General features: G+C 51.7%; 2 protein-coding genes and 1 pseudogene across 3 annotated transcripts in view; all 3 read right to left on the reverse strand.

Annotated features, from left to right (window-relative positions):
- LOC102459745 (putative G-protein coupled receptor 33) overlaps nt 1–4,061 on the reverse strand; it is a 27,154-nt gene extending 23,093 nt beyond the window's left edge. Inside the window, exon 1 of the mRNA XM_075907376.1 lies at nt 3,944–4,061. The gene's annotated coding sequence lies outside the window, so the exon portion shown is untranslated. The remainder of the gene's footprint in view (nt 1–3,943) is intronic.
- LOC102460822 (putative G-protein coupled receptor 33) lies at nt 2,684–10,808 on the reverse strand (annotated as a pseudogene).
- Nucleotides 10,809–12,766: 1,958 nt separating this feature from the next.
- LOC102460585 (putative G-protein coupled receptor 33) lies at nt 12,767–20,037 on the reverse strand. Of its 2 annotated transcripts, XM_075907375.1 has the most exons (3): nt 19,842–20,037; nt 19,342–19,490; nt 12,767–18,232 (listed from the first exon to the last, which is right to left on the reverse strand). In XM_075907375.1, exon 3 carries the CDS (start codon nt 18,202–18,204, stop codon nt 17,155–17,157), a length of 1,050 nt encoding a protein of 349 aa, XP_075763490.1. In that variant the 5' UTR covers nt 18,205–18,232; nt 19,342–19,490; nt 19,842–20,037; the 3' UTR covers nt 12,767–17,154. The 2 variants fall into 2 exon arrangements, with proteins under 2 accessions (XP_075763490.1, XP_075763489.1); XM_075907374.1 differs by lacking the exon at nt 19,342–19,490 and having other exon boundaries at nt 19,842–20,036.
- Nucleotides 20,038–24,295: the final 4,258 nt, after the last annotated feature.

The raw sequence follows: 24,295 nt of genomic DNA on the forward strand, positions 1-24,295 counted from the left end.
CCTTAGAGAGGCCTGGTTGAACAAAGGGGGGCTGACTCCATTGTGACTGTTTCTAAAAGGCTCTAGCTTCCACTGTTTGATGTTTGAAATGGAGCGACTTGGAGCCCAGGAGTTTCTAGAGCTAGCCACATATCTAGAATTCACAGGATCCTATTTTGTCAAATATGTAGCTGCTAGGAACTCTTAGGCTATGTCTACACTCGCAGCTTCTTGTGCGAGTAATATGCAAATGAGGCTAAGCATGGACTATCACCAAGCCTCATTTGCATACCTAATGAATCACCATTTTTTTCAGAAGAGGCTCTTGCACAAGAAGGAGTGTCTACACTGCCCCTTTTTGCGCAAGATAAACCCTCTTGCGCAATGCCGTTACACCTATTACTTTTCAGGAAGAACGGCAAAATGAAAAAAATGGTGGCTCATTAGGTATGCAAATGAGGCTTGGTGATAGTCCATGCTTAGCCTTATTTGCATATTACTAGCACAAGAAGCCGTGAGTGTAGACATAGCCTTAAAGTGCTCAGCCAGGACAGATCTGATTGGGTTTCAAGCCACTGTCACTTAGAACACAAGAGTTTCAAGAACTAGCCAGATATCTAGAAATGAGTTAGTTAGTACTATTGTGTGTGTGTATGACAGATAGTGAGAGAGATGCAGCCGTGTTCGTCTGGTGTAGCTGAAACAAAAGACAGGACTATGCAGCACTTCAAAGACTAACAGGATGGTTTATTAGGTGATGAGCTTTCGTGGGCCAGACTCACTTCCTCAGATCAATTTGTGGAAGAAAATTGGCACGACCATACAGGCAGTCCCCGGGTTACATGGATTCGACTTACATTGGATCCCTACTTACAAACGGAGTGAGACAACCCCGCACTAGCTGCCCCCCCCCCCCCCAGCAGACCGCCGAGACGCGCCGCGGTCCCGCCGCCTGCATCCTCCGCGGCGAGAAAAGCCACTCAGCGTCTTCCTGATCTGCTGCCCCCCCGCCCCCCAGCAGACCAGGGAGATGCGGAGCAGCTTTTCTCAGCAGACACCTCAGCTTGAGAATAAAGGACTGAGGGAAGTGAGGTGTGGGAGAATAAAACTGAGCTCTGGAGAAATGTTTGGCTAGAGTTTCCCCTACAATATGTACCAGTTCCGACTTACATACAAATTCAACTTAAGAACAAACCTACAGTCCCTATCTTGTATGTAACCCGGGGACGGCCTGTATATACCTCGACCCCACTCTGTTCTAAAATTTGATTTGTCAATTTTATATGTGTTCACTTTTTTTGATTGTATCATTTTGGTATATATGGTCGTGCCAATGTTCTTCCACAAATTGATCTGAGGAAGTGGGTCTGGCCCACGAAAGCTCATCATCTAATAAACCATCTTGTTAGTCTTTAAAGTGCTGCATAGTCCTGTCTTTTATGACAGATAGATAGACTGAGTGAGAGAGTGAAGCGATAGATACATTTGTAATCAGATTAAATGTAGCTGTAATAGTGTAACAGTTCAGTGTACTAGTGTGACTGTTTTGTTTGCCAGTCTCCCCTTGTCTGGTTACTACTGTACCTAGAAATAAATCACTTTCGTTGTTAAGATGGTTGCTTTTCTCTCCTGCTCACTCTCTCTGGGTTTTTTTTTTTCATCTCACTAACGTGCTGCCTCTCAGGGGTGCTTTGGCTTCCCCATTCCCTCTGCGGCAACACTCCTTGCACCTAAGCTAAGGATCCCTGCAGTGCCCCAAAGTCCTGTGGGGTTTGCTCGCCAGGAGGGTCTCTAACACAACGGTGGTGGTGGGGTGAAAGTGGGGATTGGGAGGAGCTGAACCTGGGGATGCATGAGAGCGGCAGCGGAAAGTGCCGTTTAACCAGCCCATTGAGTCCAAGGGCGCAGGAAGGTCACAGCCAGGCATTGCTGTGCAACCAGCTTGCTAAGGTCAGGGACTTAACAAAGGTCAGCTTGTGAGTGCTGATTAACCAGCCCTCTCAGACACGCTCTGGTTGTGGGTGTGTGTGTCCGTGTGTTCCTCTGATTCTAGGGTGGGAAGAATCCAGCCTGGGGGAGCCTAGTTCTTGCATGAGAGCTCCATTGGGAGAGAACTGGCAGTGGGGAGAATCCAGCTCCATAGGAGAGCACAAGTAGCACAAGGGTAGAATTATTAACCTCCCCATCCCCCATAAGTGAAACCCCAATAAATGAGCAAGCCCCAGAGTAATGGGCACATCTGGTAACAGTGGGACCTCCAGGGTGCCAAGAAAAGTCCACACTGAGAGTAATGCCAAGCTCCAGACAGGCCGTGGAATGGAGAGCGAAAGAAAGAGCGAAAGAAAGGACGAAAGAAAGAGCGAAAGAAAGAGCGAAAGAAAGAAAGAGCGAAAGAAAGAGTGAAAGAAAGAGCGAAAGAAAGAGCGAAAGAAAGAAAGAGCAAAAGAAAGAGCGAAAGAAAGAGCGAAAGAAAGAAAGAGCGAAAGAAAGAGCGAAAGAAAGAGTGAAAGAAAGGGCGAAAGAAAGAGTGAAAGAAAGAGCAAAAGAAAGAAAGAGCGAAAGAAAGAGGGAAAGAAAGAGCGAAAGAAAGAAAGAGCGAAAGAAAGAGGGAAAGAAAGAGGGAAAGAAAGAGCGAAAGAAAGAGGGAAAGAAAGAGCGAAAGAGCGAAAGAAAGAGGGAAAGAAAGAGCGAAAGAAAGAGCGAAAGAGCGAAAGAGCGAAAGAAAGTCAGGCAGCCAATCAGCAAATTGGTCCAGTAAAGTGAGAAGTAAGTTACAATTCTATTCACAACCCAAAATGTTTTTCTGGTGACCCGAGGGCCAGCCTCGTTACCAGATCAATACTGCACTGCAGGCAACTCTAAACTCGAGGGTTTCTTAGAAATGAAAAGAAAAGAAAGAGCTGTCAAACAGCCAGAGTAATGAGAGGCATACATAGGACTTCTGAGTTCCTAGCAGCACCAGCCAGTTTGCTGTCTTGTGTACCACAGCCTTGGCTCAGATGGTCTGCCAGCCCTTTGCTCTGAGAATCAGTTTGCAGAGACGTTGCACATATGGGAGAAGCAGGACTGAAGGCAAAATGAAGTGGAGGCAGCGGCAGCCTTTCTCCCAAACACAAGCTACATAAAGCTCACAATACGAAGATGACACATACACAGAAATAAGCGGATCAAATTTAGCAAATCACAACAGTAAGGGGACTGCAGCTGTCAGGGTTGCCAGGTGTCCAGTATTCTACCGGATAGTCTGGTATTTGCGCTGTTTGTCCAGTAAAAAAATCAGAAACTATGCAATGTGCAATGTCCAGTATTCTCTGATTTTTCCAGCTGCGCACCAGACAGAAGCCTGGCATTGGTGGGGGGAGCAGCTGGAAGGCGGGGCCACGATCGGTGCTAGGAGCCTGTGATTGCGCAGAAGCCAGGCAGGGGTGGGAGGAGTGGGGTTATTATCCCGCATTCCTTTTTTACAAGGAGGTTTACAGGATCTGTCGAAAAAGGCTTTCTTTCTCGACAGATCCCCTTCTACACTGCCGCTTTTTGCCAACAAAGTGCTGAGTCAGCAAAACATGATGGCCATTTTATGCAAATTAGGCACTGGATATTTAAATCCCTGCCTCATTTGCAGTGTTGACCTGCCTAATCTGCATCCCTCTGCCAACAGAGGGATGCAGTCTAGACATACCCCAACTAAACCAACCCAGCCAGGGCTTTGTCAAGTCGAGATAAAAATCTCTAGGGATGGAGATTCCACCCCCTCCCCAGTTAACCCATCCAAGTGCTTCTCCACCTGCCTAGGGAAATAGTTTGTCCTAATCTCCAACCTAAACCTCCCTCACTGTAAATTGAGACCATTGGTCCTTGTTCTGCCATCCGTCACTACTGTGAACAGCCTTTCTCCATTCCCATTTATTCATGCCATTTATTTAAAAAGAGACTTTTCGCAGACTCGGGCCTTGTCTGTACTTACCCGGAAGGACGAATTAAGAAACACCACTCCATCGTCGTTAATTGCATAGCAGGAGTCAATGTACTTTAATTTGACCATCAGTGCCGTTTCCACCGCAGGAGGTCAATGGACGCAAACACTCCAGTCAGTGTCCCTTACACCTTGTGAATTGAGGAGTCCTGGCGTCCACAGAAGGTTAGAACACAGTGGAAGAACTAAGGCAAACACAATGTTGGAGAAGGCTACTGATCTGCTGCCACTCACATCCAACTGAAAAATTTCAGAGACCTAGAACATATGGAATTGTGGGGAGAGCAGGGACTCAGTAAGATACACCCTAGCCTGTAAGAATGTAAACCAGGTTTTAAAATATCAGGGATCTATGAACAAATAAGGCCAAATTTCCAACTCTCCCTAAGTCTAAGGCAAAGATTCCTTCAGTCTTCAGGACATACCGCATTTTGTGTTCTCAAGCTCACACCCGTGTCCTCCATTAGTGTCGGAGCACTGCTGCTGAGTTTGTCAACAAAACCTGTCTTGACCAGGGTGAGAAGAGACGTCCTAAAGACCAGCCAGAACTTCTCCCCCACAAACAGGTAGAAGATGGGAGAGAAACAGGCATTGAAGCAAGCAGTGATGATGTAAATGACCAAGAGAGTACCCGACACCGACTCTGGCAACTCCTTCCTGTAGACAGTTGCACTCTGGAAGAGCTGATAGGGCAGCCAACCGAGGAAGAAGGAAGCCACCGCGGCCACCATGACTTTGAAGGGCTTCCCAGCCCATGCCAGCCTCTTCTCCTTCATCTTCAACCCCACCCGGGTATAGCATCCCACAATGGTGCATAAGGGCAGCAGGAAGCCCAGAAGGAACTGGATCACAAACATGGTCAGATGGATCTGATGCCCCAGAACCCATGTCTCAGTTCCATTCCAGTTTCTGGAGATATTGTAATTGTTGATGCAGGTGATTCTGTCCCTGTCCACCACGTGGGTCTCCCGGAAAGCCAGGTAGGGAGCGCTGAGACCAAAGGAGACCAGCCACACGCCCACGACAAGCTTCCCAGCCAGAGCCAGAGTGCGGTGGCTTCGGGACCAGATGGGTTTGTGAATGAGGGTGTAGCGGTCCAGGCTGATGAGGGTGAGCAGGAAGACGGAGGAGAACATGCCCACGCAGACGAACGTGTTGAGGAGTTTGCACATGGCCGTGCCGAAGACCCAGTGGAGACCCAGGAGGATGTAGACAGCAAAGAAGGGGATCAGCAGGGTGAAGAGGAGGTTGCAGGATATAAGGTGGAGGAACCAGAGCGTTGTCACCGTCCTCCTCATCTTCAGCCCCAGCACCCACAGGTACAGCCCGTTCCCCACCGCACCCACCAGGAAGGTGATGAAGAGCAACCCAGCCGCAGCCAGGTGAGCAGGGCTCAAAGCTGCTGGGCTCTGGCTGGAGTTTGCCTCTGTGGTTGATGGGAGGGTGGTTTTGCCTTGGTCCATGGTGCCCTGGGGAGAGACAGAAGAGCGGCTAGAAGGAGGACAGAAGAAGAGAAAGGGAATGAAAGAGGAGAAGAGAAATACCAAAAGGGTTAGGAACACACTATAGGAGAGGGCTTCTATGAGCCCTTCTGTTTATTCGGACAGTCCAGGAAAGGTATTCATCACACCTGGGCTACGACTGATGGAACTCACTGCTGCTGGAGAGTGCTGTGAGTGGGCGGGCCACTGGGGGATTACTACAGGGGAAGGGGACACTCAAGGAGAGCAAATGCACAGAATGCTACTTGCCTGCCATCTGGATGCTTAACTGGCTCGAGGGGCCAAGGAATGGAACACAAAGCCTTTCCCCTCCAGGATGGCCAGTTCTAACCTGGCCCCAAGGCAGGGGATCAGGCCTGCTCAGTGCGCTGGGGATCAGTGCTGTCAAATCCACGTATGTGAGAGCTTGTGTCTGTGGAACTCCCTGCCACAAGGCAGAAGAAGCCACCCTTCCCCCACCCCCGTCTCTTGTGCTTCTCTGCCCATCCCAGCAATTGCTGCTTCACCCTTGTAAGAATGTACAGGGTCATTTCCTCCCTCCCCACGACACAGGAAGCCTCCATTCGCCAACCTGCTTTCTCTAGGCCACAGACGGGCTGCCCACCCTGCCCCTGACTGGCCTGGTTAGCACGGAGTCCTCTCAGTGCTGCTGAGCAGCCAGTGGTTAGAGAAGGAGGGAGGGGCCGGAATCCAGGACTCCTAGGATGGGAGAAGGACATGGGCTTTTAGGGGTTAGACTGCAAAAATGAGGAACTACCCAGCAGATTAACATGAAACGGTAGAGAAAAAAAATCACCCATATCCTGGGTCTCACCTACTAACCTCTCTGTTGCAAGCCCTTTGTTAATGCCACAGCTCTCCAGTGGCTGGGAATCCCACAGGCTAATTCCTGTCTTCCGCAGTGGGGAGGAGTTTCACAGGCCCTGGGGGGTGGAATGTCAGGCGCTGGGTTTCACTGCTGCAGGGGGATCAGGTGAGCGGGGTGGGGGGCTAAGGCAGCTCCCTGCCTCTCCTGGCACCACAGACTGTGCTGTGCCCCAGAAGTGACCGCAACAGGCTCAGCTCCTACGTGGTGGGGCGGTGGGAGATGGGGGGAGAGTGCACAGGTCTCCATGACTGCGCCTGCCCTGAGCACTGGCGCCACACTCCCATTGGCTGGGCACAGCCTGGTCAGGAGAGGCCAGAAGGCTGTCTTAGCACCCCTGCTGCAACACTGACCAGGAGCCACTCAAGGTAAGCCCCTTCTGCCCCAGCCCTGACACACACACACACAGGGTACGTCTAAACTACATGGCTCCATCGACAGAGCCATGTAGATTAGATAGATCGGCAGAGGGAAATTTAAATTTAAATGGCTGCCCCGCTCTGCCGATCAGCTGTTTGTCGGCAGATCGGGGCAGTCTGGACGCTCCCCCGCCAACATGAAAGCCCTTTATCGACCTCCCCAGTAAACCTCATCCTACGAGGCATAACGGGGAGGTCAATAAAGGGCTTTCAGGTTGGCGCGGGAGCGTCCAGACTAGCGTGCAGAGCTGACAAACAGCTGATCAGCTGTTTGTCAGCTCAGCGCAGCAGCCATTTAAATTTAAATTAAGCCACAATTATTTAAATCGTGGCTTCATTTCCCTTTGCCGATCAGCCTAATCTACATGCTCCATCGATGGAGCCATGTAGTTTAAATACACCCACACACACTCACCGAAGCCAGAGCTCCCTCCTGCACTCAAAATTCTCATCCTCAGCCCCACCCTGCAGCCCGCACTCCAGTCAAATTATGCTGGGTTGCAGGATCAACAATTTTTTTCAACTGGATCATGGGAAAAAAGTTTGAAAACTGCTGGTCGGACCCTGCCTCACACTATGGTATGGTATTTCGCAGGCTAACTCACTTGAGATCCAGTGGCAGGGAGTTCCACTGGCTTGCCTCTGCAATAGCAAATGTCTGGGCCTTCTAAGTGGACTTAACAAGGAAATTCCCCTTCAAACCCATCAGGGGGCAACTTACCTCAGCAGCAGGTGGTGGGAACTGGGACCCAGCACAGAGACTCAGAGAGCACCTATTTGCCAGCAAAATGCCCGTGCAACTGTGTGTATTGAGTTCACGCCCCTTATCTCTGTCTTCTACACGCTCCGCCCCCACCTGCCCTCTGAGATCACAAAGCTGCGAATCATAAATAGAAATGACCCTTCAGACCCTGTCTTAGAGCCCTCACTTAAGAGAAAGCCATCGCTTTAAAACAAGCCCCGGCACCCCTCCCAGGATAGAACCAGTGGGAAATTCAAACTCTGCTGCGCCAGGAGCTGTACAAAGAAAGACAGTCCCTGCGGGCATCGCACACTGTGTAAGGAGTCAGGGCCACTCGAGACTGGGACTGGGTCTCAGGAGGCATCGGTGCCATTCCTGGCTCTGCCACGTTGACCAAGCCACTTCCACATCCCATTGGTACAAATTGGGAGACTGAGACTGACCTTCCCATCAGATTCTATGAGGTATGAAAACACCCACTGTCTTTCACTCTCATCTCCGGACCCAACATGTACATGGGAGGTTGTTGTTACATCTTTTACGTTTACTTCTTTTTGATGGGTCTGTGCATTTCATCATTTTAATTCTCTGACGCTTCCATTTCATTCTTTGAGCAGTGAGTTCTCAAATGCCGAACCTGTCGTGGCTGGAGTAATTACCCCGTGGCCATTGCTGTTCCGGGAAGTAGCTGGCATGTCCCTACAGCCCTGAGAGAGGCGGAGCAGGGGGCCTCCACAGGCTGTCCTTGCCTGCAGACACTGCTCCTGCAGCTCCCATTGATCAGTAACGGGGAATCGTGGCCAGTAGGAGCTGTGGGCTCAGTGCCTGTAGATGAGGGGCAGGGCATGGGGCCTTAACCCCACAGCTCCACCACCTGGAAGCCGTCTCAGTTAAATGGTGCCCAGCCAGAGCCTGCTTCCTGAACCCCTCTCCCAGCCCTGAACCTCCTGCCCCAGATGTGAGTCCCCCTCCAATCAAACTCCTCAGAGCTGCACCCAGAAACCCCTCCTGGACTCTAAACCCCCACCCTGGGCTAAGCCCAGAGCCCACACACACACTCCCAAAAACACTTGGCCCAGCGGACCTACAAGGGACACGCTGTGCCCAGTGAGAGCGACAGGCGTGGGGCGTGGGGCTGCCCCCCCCCCCAGCAGCCTGTCCCAGACACACTCTCTGGTGGGAGATCTCCAGGCTACAGGCTGGCAGCACACAGGCACCTGGCGGCCTGTGGAGCCAAACAGCCTCCCCCATGAACTAAGGGGCTCAGATGGGCTGTGCCCCCACCCCTGAGTTGCACAGAGCCCTGGAGGGGGTCAGGGCCCTTGTCAGCCCTCTTGTCGCCCGGCGGATTGGGGTCAGGTGACCCCACTTTTCCCGCCTTTTTCCTTTTCCCGCCCTTTCCAGGCCGGGGTCGGTGACAGGCGGCTGACCAGCGCCTCAGACAAACGCAACACGGTGGACGTACACACTGGCGCCCCTCCCCCGACAGCCCCTCCCCCCCACCCCCGAGTAATGCAGCCGGCAGCCGGGAGAGCGACGCCGCATTCCTCCGCTCCCCCCACCGTTGCCCGTGGGGGGGACCCCTGCTGTGGGCGCCAGACCCCCGCTGGTCTCCCAGGTCGGCCAGAGGCGCTGGTCCCCGGCTCCTCCCACCCACGGCGTTTGGAGGGTCCCCTGCCCCCAGCGCCCCCTTCGCACGTCGCCCCGGCAACAGGGTGACACGGCTGCATGAAGAACCAACCCCGCTCTGGGGTGCGGTCGCAGGCGCGTTGTGAGCAAGGCACGAGCAGCGACTGTTCCTCCTGCCCGACCGCGTCCAGCTCTGGGAGCCTCATTTCAGAACAGACGGGATCAAATTGGAGAAAGTTCAGAGAGGAGCAGCACAAACGAGGAAAGGGCGAGAAAACCCGGCCCGGGAGGGCGACTGAACGAACTGGGCTCCGTTAGTCTGGGAAGGAGCAGACGGAGAAGGGACACGAGAGCAGCTTTCAAGTATCTACAAGGGGGTCACAGGGAGGAGGAAGAAAAATTCTTCTCCTTGGCCTCTGAGGACCGGACAAGCAGCAATGGGCTTAAACTGCAGCCAGGGAGGTTTAGTGAAACACGGGAATAAATTGCCTGGGGAGGTTGTGGAATCTCCATCCCTGGAGATATTTAAGCGCAGGCTGGACAGACACCTGCCTGGGATGATCTAGACGGAGCTCGGTCCTGCCGTGGGTGCAGGGACTGGCCCTGATGGCTTCTCGAGATCCCTCCCAGTCCTACGATTTTATGGGTCTTGGCTCTGGTCCTCCCCAGACACAGGGGGTACCACCGCCCCTCAATGCCCCCCCCACCCCCATCTGCAGGGGCTGCCAGAGGCCCAGGGAGGGAGGGATGAGGGGAAGGAGAGAAGCCTCACACCCGGGTCCAGCATCCTGCCTGAGCAACAGTGTGGTGAGGCCAGGAGCAGACGGGCAGCAGCGGGCAGAGCTGGCCAGGCGGGAAAGGCTTAGGAGGAGGATGGGGCAGGTGGTGACGGGCTTGTCTCCTGTCCCACCCACTGCAGGTGCTCCCTTGGCTCCGGGGGTGGCTGGGACTGGGGGGGGGGCATGAGGTGCTGGGCTAAATGGGCATGTAGGGGGCAGAGAGGGGCCGTGGTACTCTAAGGGGGAGTGGGAAGAACACAAAGGGGATTTGGAGGATGCAGAAGAGGGGGAAGGGAGAGGTGTGGAGCCCAAACCCTCTAATCCCGTGGGCTCCATTCCCCTCCCAGAACTGACAGCAGAAACACACACACACACACACACACACACACACACACACACACACCTCTAACCACTAGGCCCCACTCCCCTCAGAATACAACCTGGGTCTCTCGTACGCACCGGTGGGAAGTCTGTAGCAAGTTCTCATTGGGGATCTCCGAGCTCCAAGGAGATGGAGCCTGTCGAACAAACAACTCTGGGGAAGGACTTGATGTGCCTGAGACTATCTAGAACAGGAAGAGGCAGGACTGCACATGTGCTGTGTCACTCTGAGATCCTCCCACCACTTATAGATAACACAAGAGCTCCCACAGCTATTGCTCACCTGCTCTAACCACTAGACCCTATCCTCGTCGAGCTATGACCAGCAGCCCACATATACTGTATTAGGAAGCTGGGGGCCAGAGCACCTGGGTTCTCGCCCCACTTCTGGGAGGGGAGCAGGGGCTGGTTCTAAGCTGGTGCCTGCTGCTGTGGTGGGTTCTTTGCTACGACAGTGTCCAATGATCGTTTATGGTTTGCAGCTTGTGGATCTTAGGATATGTCTACACTACCCCGCTAGTTCGAACTAGCGGGGTAATGTAGGCATACCGCACTTGCAAATGAAGCCCGGGATTTGAATTTCCCAGGCTTCATTTGCAAGTGCGGTATGCCTACATTACCCTCCTAGTTCGAACTAGGAGGGTAGTGTAGACATACCCTTAGAGAGCAGGTGGGAGTGCAGCGTGTAGAAATAGCAAAGCTACGGTGAGTGAACTCACCAAACAGACAGGGTTTGGCAGTGAGGGGACAGACACACGGACAACGTTTTGCTGGGAAACACAAGCCATCCAAGACTCTGTCTGGGCTAGGTCCATATTTCCACCATCCGCCACCCAGGTGAGTCGAGACGATGGGCAGAGAGCCCAACGCAGGATCTGAAGGGGAATTTCCTAGCTCAGGACCCTTAGACACCACAGACATTGGCTATTGCAAAGGCAAACCAGTGAGCCTCTCCACCACCGGGTACCAGTGGAGTTAGCCTGTGGAACTCCTGCCACTGGGTACCACTGGAGTTAGCCTGTGGCACTCCTTGCTAATGGGTAGAAGTGGGGCTAGCCTTTGGAGCCGCCTGATACTGGATACCAGAGAGCTTAGCCTGTAAAACTCCCTGTCCCTACGTGGCAGTGGGGCTAGCCTGTAGGACTCCCTGCCACTGGGTAGAAGTGTGGTTATCCCATGGGAGTGCCTGACACTGATTAAGAGTGAGGTTAGCCTGTGAGGGGCACTCAGTGAAGTTAGTAGGGGAGGTCTGTGATGTGGGTGAATTTTTCTCCCTCATTTGATGTCAAGCCCTGAGCTGTTCCCCAATTAAGGTCTACCCAGTGGCTCTCAACCTTCCCCAACTGCTGATTTGCCTGGCCCAACCACATGCTTCACCTCACTGAGAAAGGACCTGCTTACACAATCCGACACAACGCACACAGTGCACAGCACGGTGCCACTGACGGCTGCCCTTCCTGTTTTCTCAGATACACATCAACTGGCTGAGCACTCTGATACTTACCATCCGGGGTCAGAACACGGAGCAGTATGAAGAAGTCATTGTGGGAAAGCTTAGCAGGGACTGACGTCAGCAGGGCTCTTTATTGTGCCTGTTGTCAAACTAGGCAACTCTTGTGATGAGCTGACTTACCCCCTGGAACAGCTCTGTGTGCCCCCAGGGGTACATGTGCCCCTAGCGAACAGCCACTGTTCTAAGGCAGCACACCTCACTTCCTCCTACAACCAAGCAGTTCTGACCCCTTCCCCTGACCAAGTGCTCTCCTCTTCCACTCTTCCATTTCCCTCCTCTTTCCTCACTTCCAACTCCTCTTCCATCTTTCCCCGGAGCACCAGGGAACAAGATCATTATCTAAAACTAGCCAATTAGCCCATCATAAAATGGGATTTTCAGGTCTCTCCTCCACGTAGGTCTTCTCTCCTGAGCCTCTGGTCTCTTGCTCCATCTCTCTCCCTCCTACTGCCTCCCCCACCCCCTCTCAGCTCTCCTCCACCTCTAATATAAAGGGAGATGCCTATCTCCTAGAATTGGAAGGGACCTTGAAAGGTCATTAAGTCCAGTCCCCTGCCTTCACAGCAGGACCAAGTACCATCCCTCATAGATGTTTGCCTCAAATCTCTAAATGGCCTCCTCAAAGATTGAGCTCACAACCCTAGGTTTAGCAGGCCAATGCTCAAACCACCGAGCTATCCCTCCCTCCCTCTTCACTGTTTTTCTTCTCTTCCCCCTCCTGCCTCTCACTCATGGGACCACGGAGCCCAAACAGCCATTTGGTCTCTGCACTCCCTGTGCTGCATGGGGAGCACGGAGCCCAAACGGTCGCTTGCGCCCCTTGCTCCCACGTGGCGGCCTGGCTGAGTGTCGCAGAAGTCAGCCGAGCACCACGGCAGGAGACAAAGGGTGGTGGGGCGGTGACGTTCACGGCCAGGGGGCAGGGCCTGGAGCCGCTGTCACGCCACATGTCACCACCCTGCCCCCCTTCCCCTCCCGCCGTGGCACTCGGCTGACTTCTGCACCGCTCAGCTGGGCCACTGCGGGAGAGCAAGCAGCCGTTTGGGCCCTGCACTCCCCATGCAGCATGGGTCGCCCAGAGGGAACAGCCAGCATTTCAGCAACAGCACCGCCCAGAGGGAACAGCCAGAATTTCAGACAACAGCGCCGTCCAGAGGGAACAGCCAGAATTTCAGCGTTACAGATTCACAGACACTGGACTACTATATATATGATGATAAACAAGCAGGAAGAATTGGGAGTCGTAGCCCAGTCGAAGAACTATGACGTGATTGGAATAACGGAGACTTGGTGGGACGACTCACATGACTGGAGCACTGTCATGGAAGGGTAGAAACTGTTCAGGAAGGACTGACTAACTTAATTGCCTTCTATGAGGAGGCAACTGGCTCTGTGGACATGGGGAAGGCAGTGTTGGTGATATACCTTGACTTTAGCAAAGCTTTTGATACTGTCTCCCACAGTATTCTTGCCAGCAAGTTAAAGAAGTATGGAGCGGATACAGGGACTGTAAGGAGGCTGGAAAGCTGGCTAGATTGTCAGGCTCAACAAACAGTGATCAAGGGCTCAATGTCTGGTTGGCAGTGGGTATCTAGCGGAATGCCCCAAAGGTAGCTTCTAGGGCCGATTTTGTTCCACATCCTTATTAATGACCTGGCTGAAGGGATAGATTGCACCCTCAGCAAGCTTGCGGATGACACTACGCTATGGGGAGAGGTAGATACGCTGGAGGGCAGGGATAGGGTCCAGAGTGACCTAGACAGATTAGAGAATTAGATCAAAAGAAATCTGATGATGTTCCACAAGAACAAGTGCAGAGTCCTGTCCTTGGGATGGAAGAATCCCAAGCCCTGCTACAAGCTGGGGACCGACTGGCTAAGTAGCAGTTCAGCAGAAAAGCACCTGGGGATTAGAATGGATGAGAAGCTGGATATGAGTCAACAGTGCGCCCTTGTACCCAAGAAGGCTAATGGCATACTGGGATGCATTAGGAGGAGCATTGCCAGCAGATCCAGAGAAGTGATTATTCCCCTTTATTTGGCATTGGGGAGGCCACATCTGGAGTGTTGTGTCCAGTTCTGCCCTCCCACCCCCACCCCCACTCTTAAAGCCCTGGCTGGGATGGTTGAGTTGGGGCTGGTCCTGCTTTGCGCAGGGGGTTGAACTTGGTGACCTCTGCCAACCCTGAGATTCTCTGGTTCTCTGATCTCACACAGTTCACTGCAATTTTGTGATATTGGGATTTACCCACAGTATTATGGATGGTTACTCACACTCCGTTCAGCACAGCCACTGGCCTGGAGGTCTCACCTTCACCAGCCTGAGATGTTCATGGGCAGGTGGTTTCTCTAAGGCTGCTCTTCATTCTGCTGGCTTCTTTTCCTTCCTGCCTGCTCTTTAATTAAGCCAGAACCTCCCCACACTAAATACCCCAGTGCTCAGGCCATGCAGTGGTTGTAAGGGACTGCAGAATAGCCACACCAACCGAATGGAAACTACGTAGCCCAACGCACCTGGGGATGAGTATTAATTAGTATTATTTATTTCAGCAGCTCTCAGAGCCCCAGTCCTGGATGAGGACCCTGCTGTACTAGGTGCTTGTAGGAAGATGAGGGTCTGAAACATCAGGCCACGTCACTGGCCGAGTGTGAGGCCTGACGACTAGACAGTAATGGTCAAGCTTAGCTAATCTAAAGCAGAAGTAAGATGTGAGCAAGGGGCAGGCCCTACTCACAGAAGCTGGCAAGAACGGGGCTGATAGTACAGAAACACTCAGCTCTAAGAGGTCCCAGGCACAGGCTGCAAGCACTTTGCAGAGGGGTCGTAATAGAACATCTTGTTAAGAAACACCTTAGTGTGATGGACCGGGCCGGGTCTGGGCACCATTGAGGGTGTCAGCTCAGGGCAATTGCTCAAAAACAGGGCTCCTTACAGCCCCTGACTGGAGGCCTTTTCTAAATAAGCCACAAGCCAGTCACACTGAGCGCATCAGCTGCCAATCCAGCCAGCAGAAGCCTCACGATCAAAACCCCTCAGACACTCAGCTTTCCCTATGCCAAAATCAGCCCCAGGCCTAACACACAAGTGAGGGGTTATAGAACCCAATCTCACCTACCCCGAATGGGTTCTTCCGATCCCAAGAAACCAGCCACAGTTCCCAGTCAATTTACACTTTGGATCTTACCCACAAGAGCACGCTGGGCCAATCCTGTAGAATCTAAAATCTAAAGATTTATTAATGAAAGAAAGAAAAGCAGGAGAGTGAGGTTGTTAAGGAGAATACATTACATGTATTGAATTACCAAGTTCTCAATGCAGGCTCTCAGCAGAGATGTTACGAACTTGCTATTTAAAAGTCTCTGGTGCACATCCTATGTCACATCCAATTCTTCCCGGTTTGCTGTTCCTCACAAGGCTGCATCTGGAATCAGGAGCAGAATTGAAGGCAAAATGGAGTTTGCCTCATGGAATTTTATATCCATCCCTGGTATCTTCCAAACTGGAGCAGGTCACATGTCCCTGTGACCTATCCCTATGCCCCATGTCAGCAGCCATGATATTGGCTGGTTTGCAGGTTCCAGACCCATGCCTCACGTGTATTGGGCACCTTGAGAGCCATTGTTCCTGGAGCCTTGCTAATTAGCATAGTCATTGACTGGACATTCCTTCCTTATAGCAGACAGTTCAGGTCCATTGCTCTGTCTCAGGCAGAGAACACTCACAGTATCAGCACAGAGTCCACATTCATAACTCCTCTTACAGATATCACACAGGTCCATGAGTAGCACACATAGAATCAGTCGAACATAAGCTTTCATTTACCACCTCATATGGCCCCCATTGTACAAACTTTGGGTCAAACAACCTCCCTTGCGCACAGCAGTGATCTGGCTGCTCCCCTTAAAATCCAGTAACGTGACACCCCCAATGCAAAATCGATGCAAGAAGTGATGCCAGTAACATCACTGAGGGCATCGCAGGCCTCCCCATGTTTTGGCTCAATGTCAGTACAGGTTCTAATCCAATACTAGAAACAAGAGTACAGAACTGGACAAGTGTATGATAACCAGGTTCGCCTACAATACGCTTCCTCATTGCAAGGTCTGTCATAGCAACCACCACGTCCTTGCACTGTTTTATAAATCCAAGGTAAATCTTGGTAAGAACCACAGCCGATCCGCCCCCTTCCGTGGGGATAGGGTTGCCCACAGAGGGTGACAACCTGATACGTCAGGAGTGATGTGTAACTTGTTTGCCTTACGTATAAAAGTGCTCCCCAAAGGGTAGCCGTCAGCTGACCGACAGGGTGACTCTAGCATCCAGAACACTGATTAGGTGTCAGTCCGTTCTCATGGTGTATATATGCACTGTGGTGCAGTGGCAAGTCTGTTCACTGACAACAAGTATTGTACTTCACCTGGCAATGAACCTAGCCAGGTACTTTTGATCCTTATCTGATTTGCAGTCTCTGGGGGCTCTCTCAGAGTCTGTCGTGTTGACTAATTGCTCACCATTAGGGTGTTAGAAAGGGGAGTGCACATACACATGCACACAGCCAGAAGTTTCTCTTTCATTGATGGAGTAGAAGACTCATCAAGAACTCATCAGGACAACCCTGCCTAACTGACAACAGTGCTGTATAAACACAAAGCAAAAACATAATCCTTGTCCCAGCTCACAGTATAAGGAGATGCATTGGACAGACACCTGGGCTAGGATTCAAGAGAGCTGAATTTATTGCCAGTTCTGCCCTTTGCCTACCGAGTGACCTTGGTCAAGTTACATCCCTGCTTTGTGCCTCATTTTCCCCATTTGTAATAATCAGGAGACTGCTATTGACCTTGGCAACGTTCTTTGAGATCTACTGAAGACTCATATTAGAAAAGAACTGGGAATCTTTACACTAATGCACAGGCTCATCCATAAAACTCTACAGTTAATGGATTTGAAACTATTTAGAAATCCAGAACTGCCATGAAATTTTTTCCCAAAAATCTGAAACTTGTTGGCTTTTACATGATTTTAAACCTCTTTAGTATCCAGCCAGGGATCTATGGCCAATTGGCCTTCAATTTCAACCTATAAAGAGACTTTGAATTAATGAGATTCCAGAGCCAGCTGGTGATTCAGAATACAAAAGACGGGTTAGAACACAGTGGGAGATCCTGGACAAGGTTACTGATCTGGTGCCACTGATGACCAACTGAATCTGGAAAAATTTGAGAGACCTAGAACATATGGAATTCTGGAGAGAGCAGGGAATCTAGAACCCAGGGACACTGCAGGCTTTATAAAGAGTGAGATAGCTGGAACCCATACGGTTTCAGAAACATCAGGGATCTAGGAACAAATAGGACATCATTAGGACAACATTAGGACATCTCCTGTTTTGTGTTCTCAAGATCTCCCCCGTGTCTTCCACTAGTGTCAGCAGCACTGCTGCCGAGTTTGTCAACAAAAGCTGTCTTGACCAAGGTGAGAAGAGGCGTCCTGAAGACATGACAGAACTTTTCCCCTGCAAACACGTAGAGGATGGGAGAGAAACAGGCATTGAAGCAGGTTGTGAAGGTGTAAATGCCCAAGAGGTCACCTGACACTGACTCTGGCAGCTCCTTCCTGTAGAGAATCATACCTTGGGAGAAGTGGTAGGGCAGCCAGCCGAGGAAGAAGGAAGCCACCGCGGACACCATGACTTTCAAGGGTTTCCCAGCCCACGCCAGCTTCTTCTCCTTCATCCTAAGCACCACCCGGCTGTAGCATCCCACAATGGTGCAGAAGGGCAGCAGGAAGCCCAGCAAGAACCGGATCAAAAAGACGGCCAGATGGATCCGTCTCCCCAGATCCCACGTCTCGGTTCCATTCCAATTTCTGGAGATATTGTAATTGTTGATGCAGGCGATTCTGCCCCCGTCTCTCATGAGGGTCTCCCGGAAAGCCAGAAAGGGAGTGCTGAGAGCAAAGGAGACCAACCACACTCCCACAGCCAGTTTGCCAGCCAGGGCCACAGTGCGGTGATTCTTCGACCAGATGGGATGGTGAATGAGGGTGTAGCGGTCCAGGCTGATGAGGGTGAGCAGGAAGACGGAGGAGAACATGCCCATGGAGATGCAAGTATTGAGGAGTTTGCACATGGCCGTGCCGAAGACCCAGTGGAAATCCAGGAGGATGTAGACAGCAAAGAAGGGGATCAGCAGGGTGAAGAGGAGGTAGCAGGATATAAGGTGGAGGAACCAGAGGGTGGTCACCGTCCTGCTTATCTTCAGCCCCAGCACCCACAGGTACAGCCCGTTCCCCACTACACCCACCAGGAACGTGATGAAGAGCAACCCAGCCAGGGCCAGGTAAGCAAGGCTCACAGATACTGGGCTCTGGCTGGAGTTTGCCTCCGTATTTGGTGGGAGGGTGGTGTTGCCTTGGTCCATGGTGCCCTGGGGAGAGACAGAATAGGGGCTGGAAGGAGGACAGAGGAAGAGAAAGGGAGTGAAAGAGGAGAAAAGGAGAAATACCAAAGGGGTTAGGAGCACACACTATTGTAGGGGACTTCTATGGACCCCTCTGTTCATTGCAGGAGGAGTAATGTTAGTTTGAATTAGGAGCTTTAGTTTGAACTTCCTAGCCCGTGCCGCGTGTAGCCACGGGCAGGTAGTTCGAACTACAGGGTATTTAAAAATGGCAGCACCCGGGAACATGCAAATGAAGCCCGGGATATTTGCAAGTTCATTTGCAAGTTCGAATGACTACATTAGCTACCCTAGTCCAAACTAGGGTGGCTAGTGTAGACATACCCTCAGAGAGCAGCTGAGCAGGGCCAGCTCTAGGTTTTTTGCTGCCCCACGGAAAAAAAATGTTGGCTGCTCCCCCCCACCCGCCTTGGCCCACTGCTGCAGGACAGGCACTGAGGAGGAAAATGCCCCTTTCACCTTGCAGCTCTTTGACTCCCACCATGCCCTCCGGCCAAACCCAGCTTACGTCCTGTCTCCCCTCCACACACATCCCCATCCACACACATCCCAACCTCCCCCCCACACACTCACCAGACCCAGTTTCCACCTTCTCTCCCCTCCCAGGCAAACCCAATCCTTAGTGACCGGACCCAGTCCCTCCACTTTTCTCCCCCACCTAATCTGCCCTCTCTTCCCTCCCAGCCAAACCCAATCCCCACCTCCCGAGCAGACCCAGACCACTCCCCTCTCCCATCTCCCCCCACTGACTGAACTCTGTCTCCTTTCCCTCTCCTCGCCAAACCCTCATGTCCCCTCCCCACAGTATGCATGGAAACATTGGAGCACCCTGGGGGAGGGGGAAAGTGGCATGAGTCCCCCTACTTCCCTTTCTCTGCAGCTGTAAACATGCCTTCTGAGGCCATTATAAAACAAAGTAGGGAAGTTCATGTTGTTTCCCTTTCTGTTTGCACCACTTTGTTATAATTACAGTGAAATTCATGAATCGTACACAGAGCCCAGACATTTGGATTTTCTGAGAATTGCCTGAGAATTACAGAGAATCTGTTCCCTCAGGCTGCATAGTTATAAAGCCAGTTTATGAGCTGGGCCAGTTACCATCACCTCCCGTCCACATTCCCAAACTCTGCATCAGACTCTTTGGGGCTGCAGTGGAGTCGACCTCTACAGCACACGAGAACTTGCAGAAGTGTCCCTGGGTACGTGCTCTCTGTGCAGTCTTCCAACCACCATCACAAGTTGATGAGCTGCTGAAAATACCGTATTGGCCTTATGCAATGAGATTACTTCTCCCCATTTTAATATCTCTCAATCCTACTTGATTAGAAAATAGGCCGCTCTTTTTAAACTCCTCTTTTCCCCTTTCCACAAAACCTGCCTCTTTATGGGAGATGTTGCTATAAGAAATGCTAACACGGGAAACAGACAAGTAGGCATGTCAATAATTGCACTTCATCTACAGTCTCCTTAACTACAAGATTTGAAGTATCTCATTCCCGTGTTTTTGTCACAAATGTAAAGCCCCTAAACCTTATATTTATCTGTCTAGCCTTCAGTATCATGATGGCTCTCTAGAGAGAGAAAAGGGAGTTACTCACCTCGTGAAGTAACGAGTCTTCTTCGAGATGTGTGTCCCCGTCGGTGCTCCACTCTAGATGAAGGGTTGCCCTGAGCCTCAGATCGAAACCTTGCAAAGCAGTTTCCCCTGTTGGGCCGCGCAGTGGTTGAGTGCCTGCAGTGCACGGCTCAACCCTCTCCCTTTCAGTTCCTCGTCTTCTCCTGAGTAACTAGACTCCGAGCAGAGGGGAGGAAGTGAGGGTCATGGAGCACCCACGGGGACGCACATCTCAAAGAACACTCGTTACTGCAAAAGGTGAGTAACTCCCTTTTCTTCTTTGAGTGGTGTCCCCGTGGGTGCTCCAGTCTAGGGGTGTGTCTAGACTACATGCTTCTGGCGACAGAGGCATGTAGATTAGGCTACCCGGCATAGGGAAATGAAGCAGCAATTTAAATAATCGCCTCTTCATTTAAATTTAAATGGCTGCCGCGCTGTGCCGATCAGCTGTTTGTCAGCTCAGCGCGCTAGTCTGGATGCTCCGCGGTTGACATCAAAGGCATTTGTCGACCACTCCGGTATGCCTCATGGGATGAGGTTATCTGAATGGTAATCTGAATAGCGGGTTCAGTTTGTTGGAACGGAACCCCCACCAGAAGATTGTTTGGAATTGTCCACCATCGTAGGGGAGGAATGGTAACTCTCTTGCTCTGGGGGTGTCGTGACAGGAAGTAAACGGTTGCTACCCGAAGGTGAAAGCATCGACAGTGTAGACAAGCATGGTGGACCACACAGGTCGTGGAAGCCATGTGTCCCATTAGCTGGAGACAAGTAAGTACTGTGATGGTGGGAGTTGTAAGCATCACGCTTATAATTTCTTGTATAGTTATGAAGCGTTGATGAGGTAGATATTCTCAAGCAGTAATTGAGTCCAGGTGTGCGCCAATAAACTCTATATCTTGAACTGGGTGCAATGTTGATTTATGTTTGTTGGTTAGGAGGCCTAGACGATTGAGGAAGGCTGTGGTCGTATGTATGATAGAGGTGGTTTCGTCCCGTGATGATCCCTTTATAAGGCAGTCATCTAGGTAGGAGAATACGATGACATTCCGTCACCTGAGGTACACGGCTACGACTGCTAGTACCTTCGGGAATACCCTCGGAGCTGATGAGACCAAAAGGGAGAACTTTGTACTGGAAGTTTTCTGGGCCGAGCATAAAGCGTAGATAGCATCTGTGGGCTGGGTGGATGGTTATATGAAAGTAAGCATCTTGCAGGTTGGGGGCTGCAAACTAGCGCAGGAATGATTGTTGTAAGTGTGACCATCTTGAAACGTTGTTTCCTGAGAAATTTGTTCAGTTTGCGGAGGTCTAATATAGGCCTCCAACCACCTATTCTTTTCTCAGTTAAGAAATAGGTTGAGTAAAATCCTTTCCCATGGAATTCTTCGGGCACCCTTTCTATGACTCCGATTGCGAGGAGTTGATCGATCTCTTGTTTTAGTAGGGTCTCATGAAAGTGATCCCTGAAGAGGGACAGGGTAGGAGGAAGGGTAGGTGCAATAGCAGTAGGTGGGATGGTATAGCCTACTCGAATTATCTCTAGAACCCAGCGGTCCGATGTTATAGATTCCCATTGTGGAAGGAACGGATGTAAACAGTGGGTAAAGAGATGGCCATGTTGTGTTGGTGCTAGATCGTAAGGGAGCTCTTGCAGACCCTCAATCACATAATCAAATATGCTGCTTGGAAGGTTGAGTAGTTGGCCGACGGCCCTGGCTGGGGCATCGTCTCTGAGCTTGGTGCCTTGGCCTGGCGTTTTTTTAAGGCCTCTGTGGTCGGTTGTATTGCTTGTATCGGTATCGGTTATATGTGTTGTTTGGAGTGTACCGTCTGTGTTTGTAGAGCAGCGTGTACATGCCCAGTGTGCGAAGTGTGGCTTTTGAATTTTTACTGTTGTGAAGCATTTCATCTATGGTAGCTTCAAACAACTTTTACTTGTCAAATGGAAAGTCTTCTACTTTGGGCTGGAGTTCCCGGGGAACGCCGGACGACTGTAGCCAGGAAGTTCTGCGCATCATAATCACCATAGCTGTCACTCTGGCTGCGGTGTCAGCAACATCCATTGCAGTTTGGAGAGCGATGCGAGTTATTCTATGGCCCTCGTAGACTATTGCTTTCAAGATAGACTTTTTGGAGTAAGGGAGGTGTGGTATCAGTTCTCCTAATCATATATACAGTAGCCCAGTGTCTGTGCATCTGTAATGCTGGCAGGTTTGTAGAGGAAGGTGTTAGAAGAGGGGATGAGGAGGGGTAGCACACATGATCAGAGTGGGGCTACTGGAGGAGTGGGCATAGGGGGGAGAGAAGGGCTGGTGGAGGGGGGCAGATCGCAGGAGGGCTGAAGGCAGTGAGAAGGGCAGGAGTCAGGACAGTGGAGGAGGGTGAGGAGTTGGGGGGCAGCAGACACCAGGGGAGATGATGGCAGCAGAGAGACAAGGTAAAGGCTTATAAAATATTTATTAATAACTTGGTCTGCTGCCCACGACCAGTTTGTTTGCGCCCCGTGGTGCAGTTTGGGTTTATGTGGGGATCAACATGTGGCCGGCAAGTGGGAGCCAAAACAAAAAAGTCGTCAGGGTAATGATTTTCTGTTGAGATGCGTTTTAGTAGTTAAATTCTTGGACTGTCATTCCTCATGAAAAGTGCTGTCACATGGGGAGAAATCGGGTAAATATTGCTTTTTATTAATATTAACAGATCTGACTTAAATGGGGCCTCTGTGTTGTGTAGTCTTGCCTTAATCTTTGTAGTCACATGTGCTGTGTCACTGAGATCTTCCCACCACATGTAGATAACACAAGAGCTCCCACAACTGTTGCTCACCAGCTCTAACCACTAGACCCTATCCTCATGGAGCTAGGACCAGAACCAGCAGCCCTGGCTCCCAGCTCGCCCTTGCCCCTACTCTAACCACTAGACCCCCCCCCCCCCACTCCTTTGCCTGAAGTCCCATCATTTGTGACTCAGCTTTTCTTTGTGAGCTCACAGGTTATCTCTGTGGTTACCTTTGGGTGTGTCACGGAAGGATGCAAAATATATCCATTGGGAGGTGCCTCCTCCCAATAGATGGGCTTCTTGCCCCACATTTACTGCATTAGTGGGCCTGGGTTCTCTCCCTACCTCTGGGAGGGGAGCAGAGGCTGGCTCTAAGCCGGTGCCTGCTGCTGTCCAAGAAACAAGCAGGAAGAATTGGGAGTCGTGGCCCAGTTGAAGAACTATGACGTGACTGGAATAACGGAGACTTGGTGGGATGACTCACATGACTGGAGCACTGTCATGGAAGGGTATACACTGTTCAGGAAGGACTGGTTCGGGAGAAAAGGTGGAGGAGTTGCACGGTATCGCTGGATCCCCTGGGACACTGACATGGGGAGAGGAGTCCAGGAGAGCAGGCTGTGTTTTAAAGAAGCCTTATTGAGAGTGAAGGAACAAACCATCTTGATGCACAGTAAGAAAAGCAAATATGGCAGACGATCGGCTTGGCTTAGCAGAGAAATCCTTGGTGAGCTCAAACACAAAAGGGAAGCTCACAAGCAGTGGAAACTTGGGCAGATGACCAGGGAGGAGGATAAATCTATTGCTCAGGCAGGCGGGGGTCTAACCAGGAACTCCAAAGAGAAATTGGGATTGCAGCTAGCAAGGAATGTGAAGGGTAATAACAAAGGTTTCTACAGGCCAGTTAGCACTAAGAGGGGGGTCAGGGAGGGTGTGGAACCCTTACTGAATGAGGGAGGGAATCTAGTGACAGATGATGTGGGAAAAGCTGCAGTACTCAAAGCTTTTGTTGTCTCACAGATAAGGTCAGCTCCCAGACCGCTGGACTAGGCAGCGCAGAAAGGGAAGAAGGTGGGCAGCCCTCGGTGGAGAAAGAACAGGTTAAGAACTACAGTAGACTTCCGATAATCCGGCACCTTTGGGACCCAGGGAGTGCTGGATTATCGGATATGCCAGAGTATCAGGAGGTACTCTGGCGGGGGAGCTGTGACGGGTCTGCTGCGACCCGCACGGTGACCGGCGGGGTTGGAGGTCGGCAGAGAACAGCGCGGCGAGGGGCGAACCCTCCGCCGTTTTGCAGAGAGGTGGGGGAAGCCCCGCACAGCCGCCGGCAATAGGCCAGCTGGAGCTGCAAGCGACAGCAGCGGACTTGGGGAAGCAGCTGAGCAGAGCAGCTGGGGTGCTGCCGGGTTGGTCCCGCAGTACCGCTCAGGTGAGGGGCAGTGCTGAGGGACCAACCCGGGAGCATCCCAGCTGCTCTGTCCCGCCGCTTCCCCAAGTCCGCCGCTGCCACTTGCAGCCCCAGCTGGCCTGTAGCAGGCGGCTGCACGGGGCTTCCCCCACCTCCCTGCAAAATGGCGGAGGGTTCGCCCCTCGCCGCACCATTCCCCGCCGACCTCACCCACCAGCCGGATGCAGTGCGGTCCCGGAAGACCCGTC

This window comes from Pelodiscus sinensis, chromosome 24 (assembly GCF_049634645.1).
Source record: "Pelodiscus sinensis isolate JC-2024 chromosome 24, ASM4963464v1, whole genome shotgun sequence".
NCBI classification, from domain to species: domain Eukaryota; kingdom Metazoa; phylum Chordata; order Testudines; family Trionychidae; genus Pelodiscus; species Pelodiscus sinensis.

Excerpts from the sequence above, each read along its gene's own strand:
- LOC102460585 (XM_075907375.1), bottom strand. The coding sequence starts at position 18,204 with ATGGACCAAGGCAACACCACCCTCCCACCAAATACGGAGGCAAACTCC.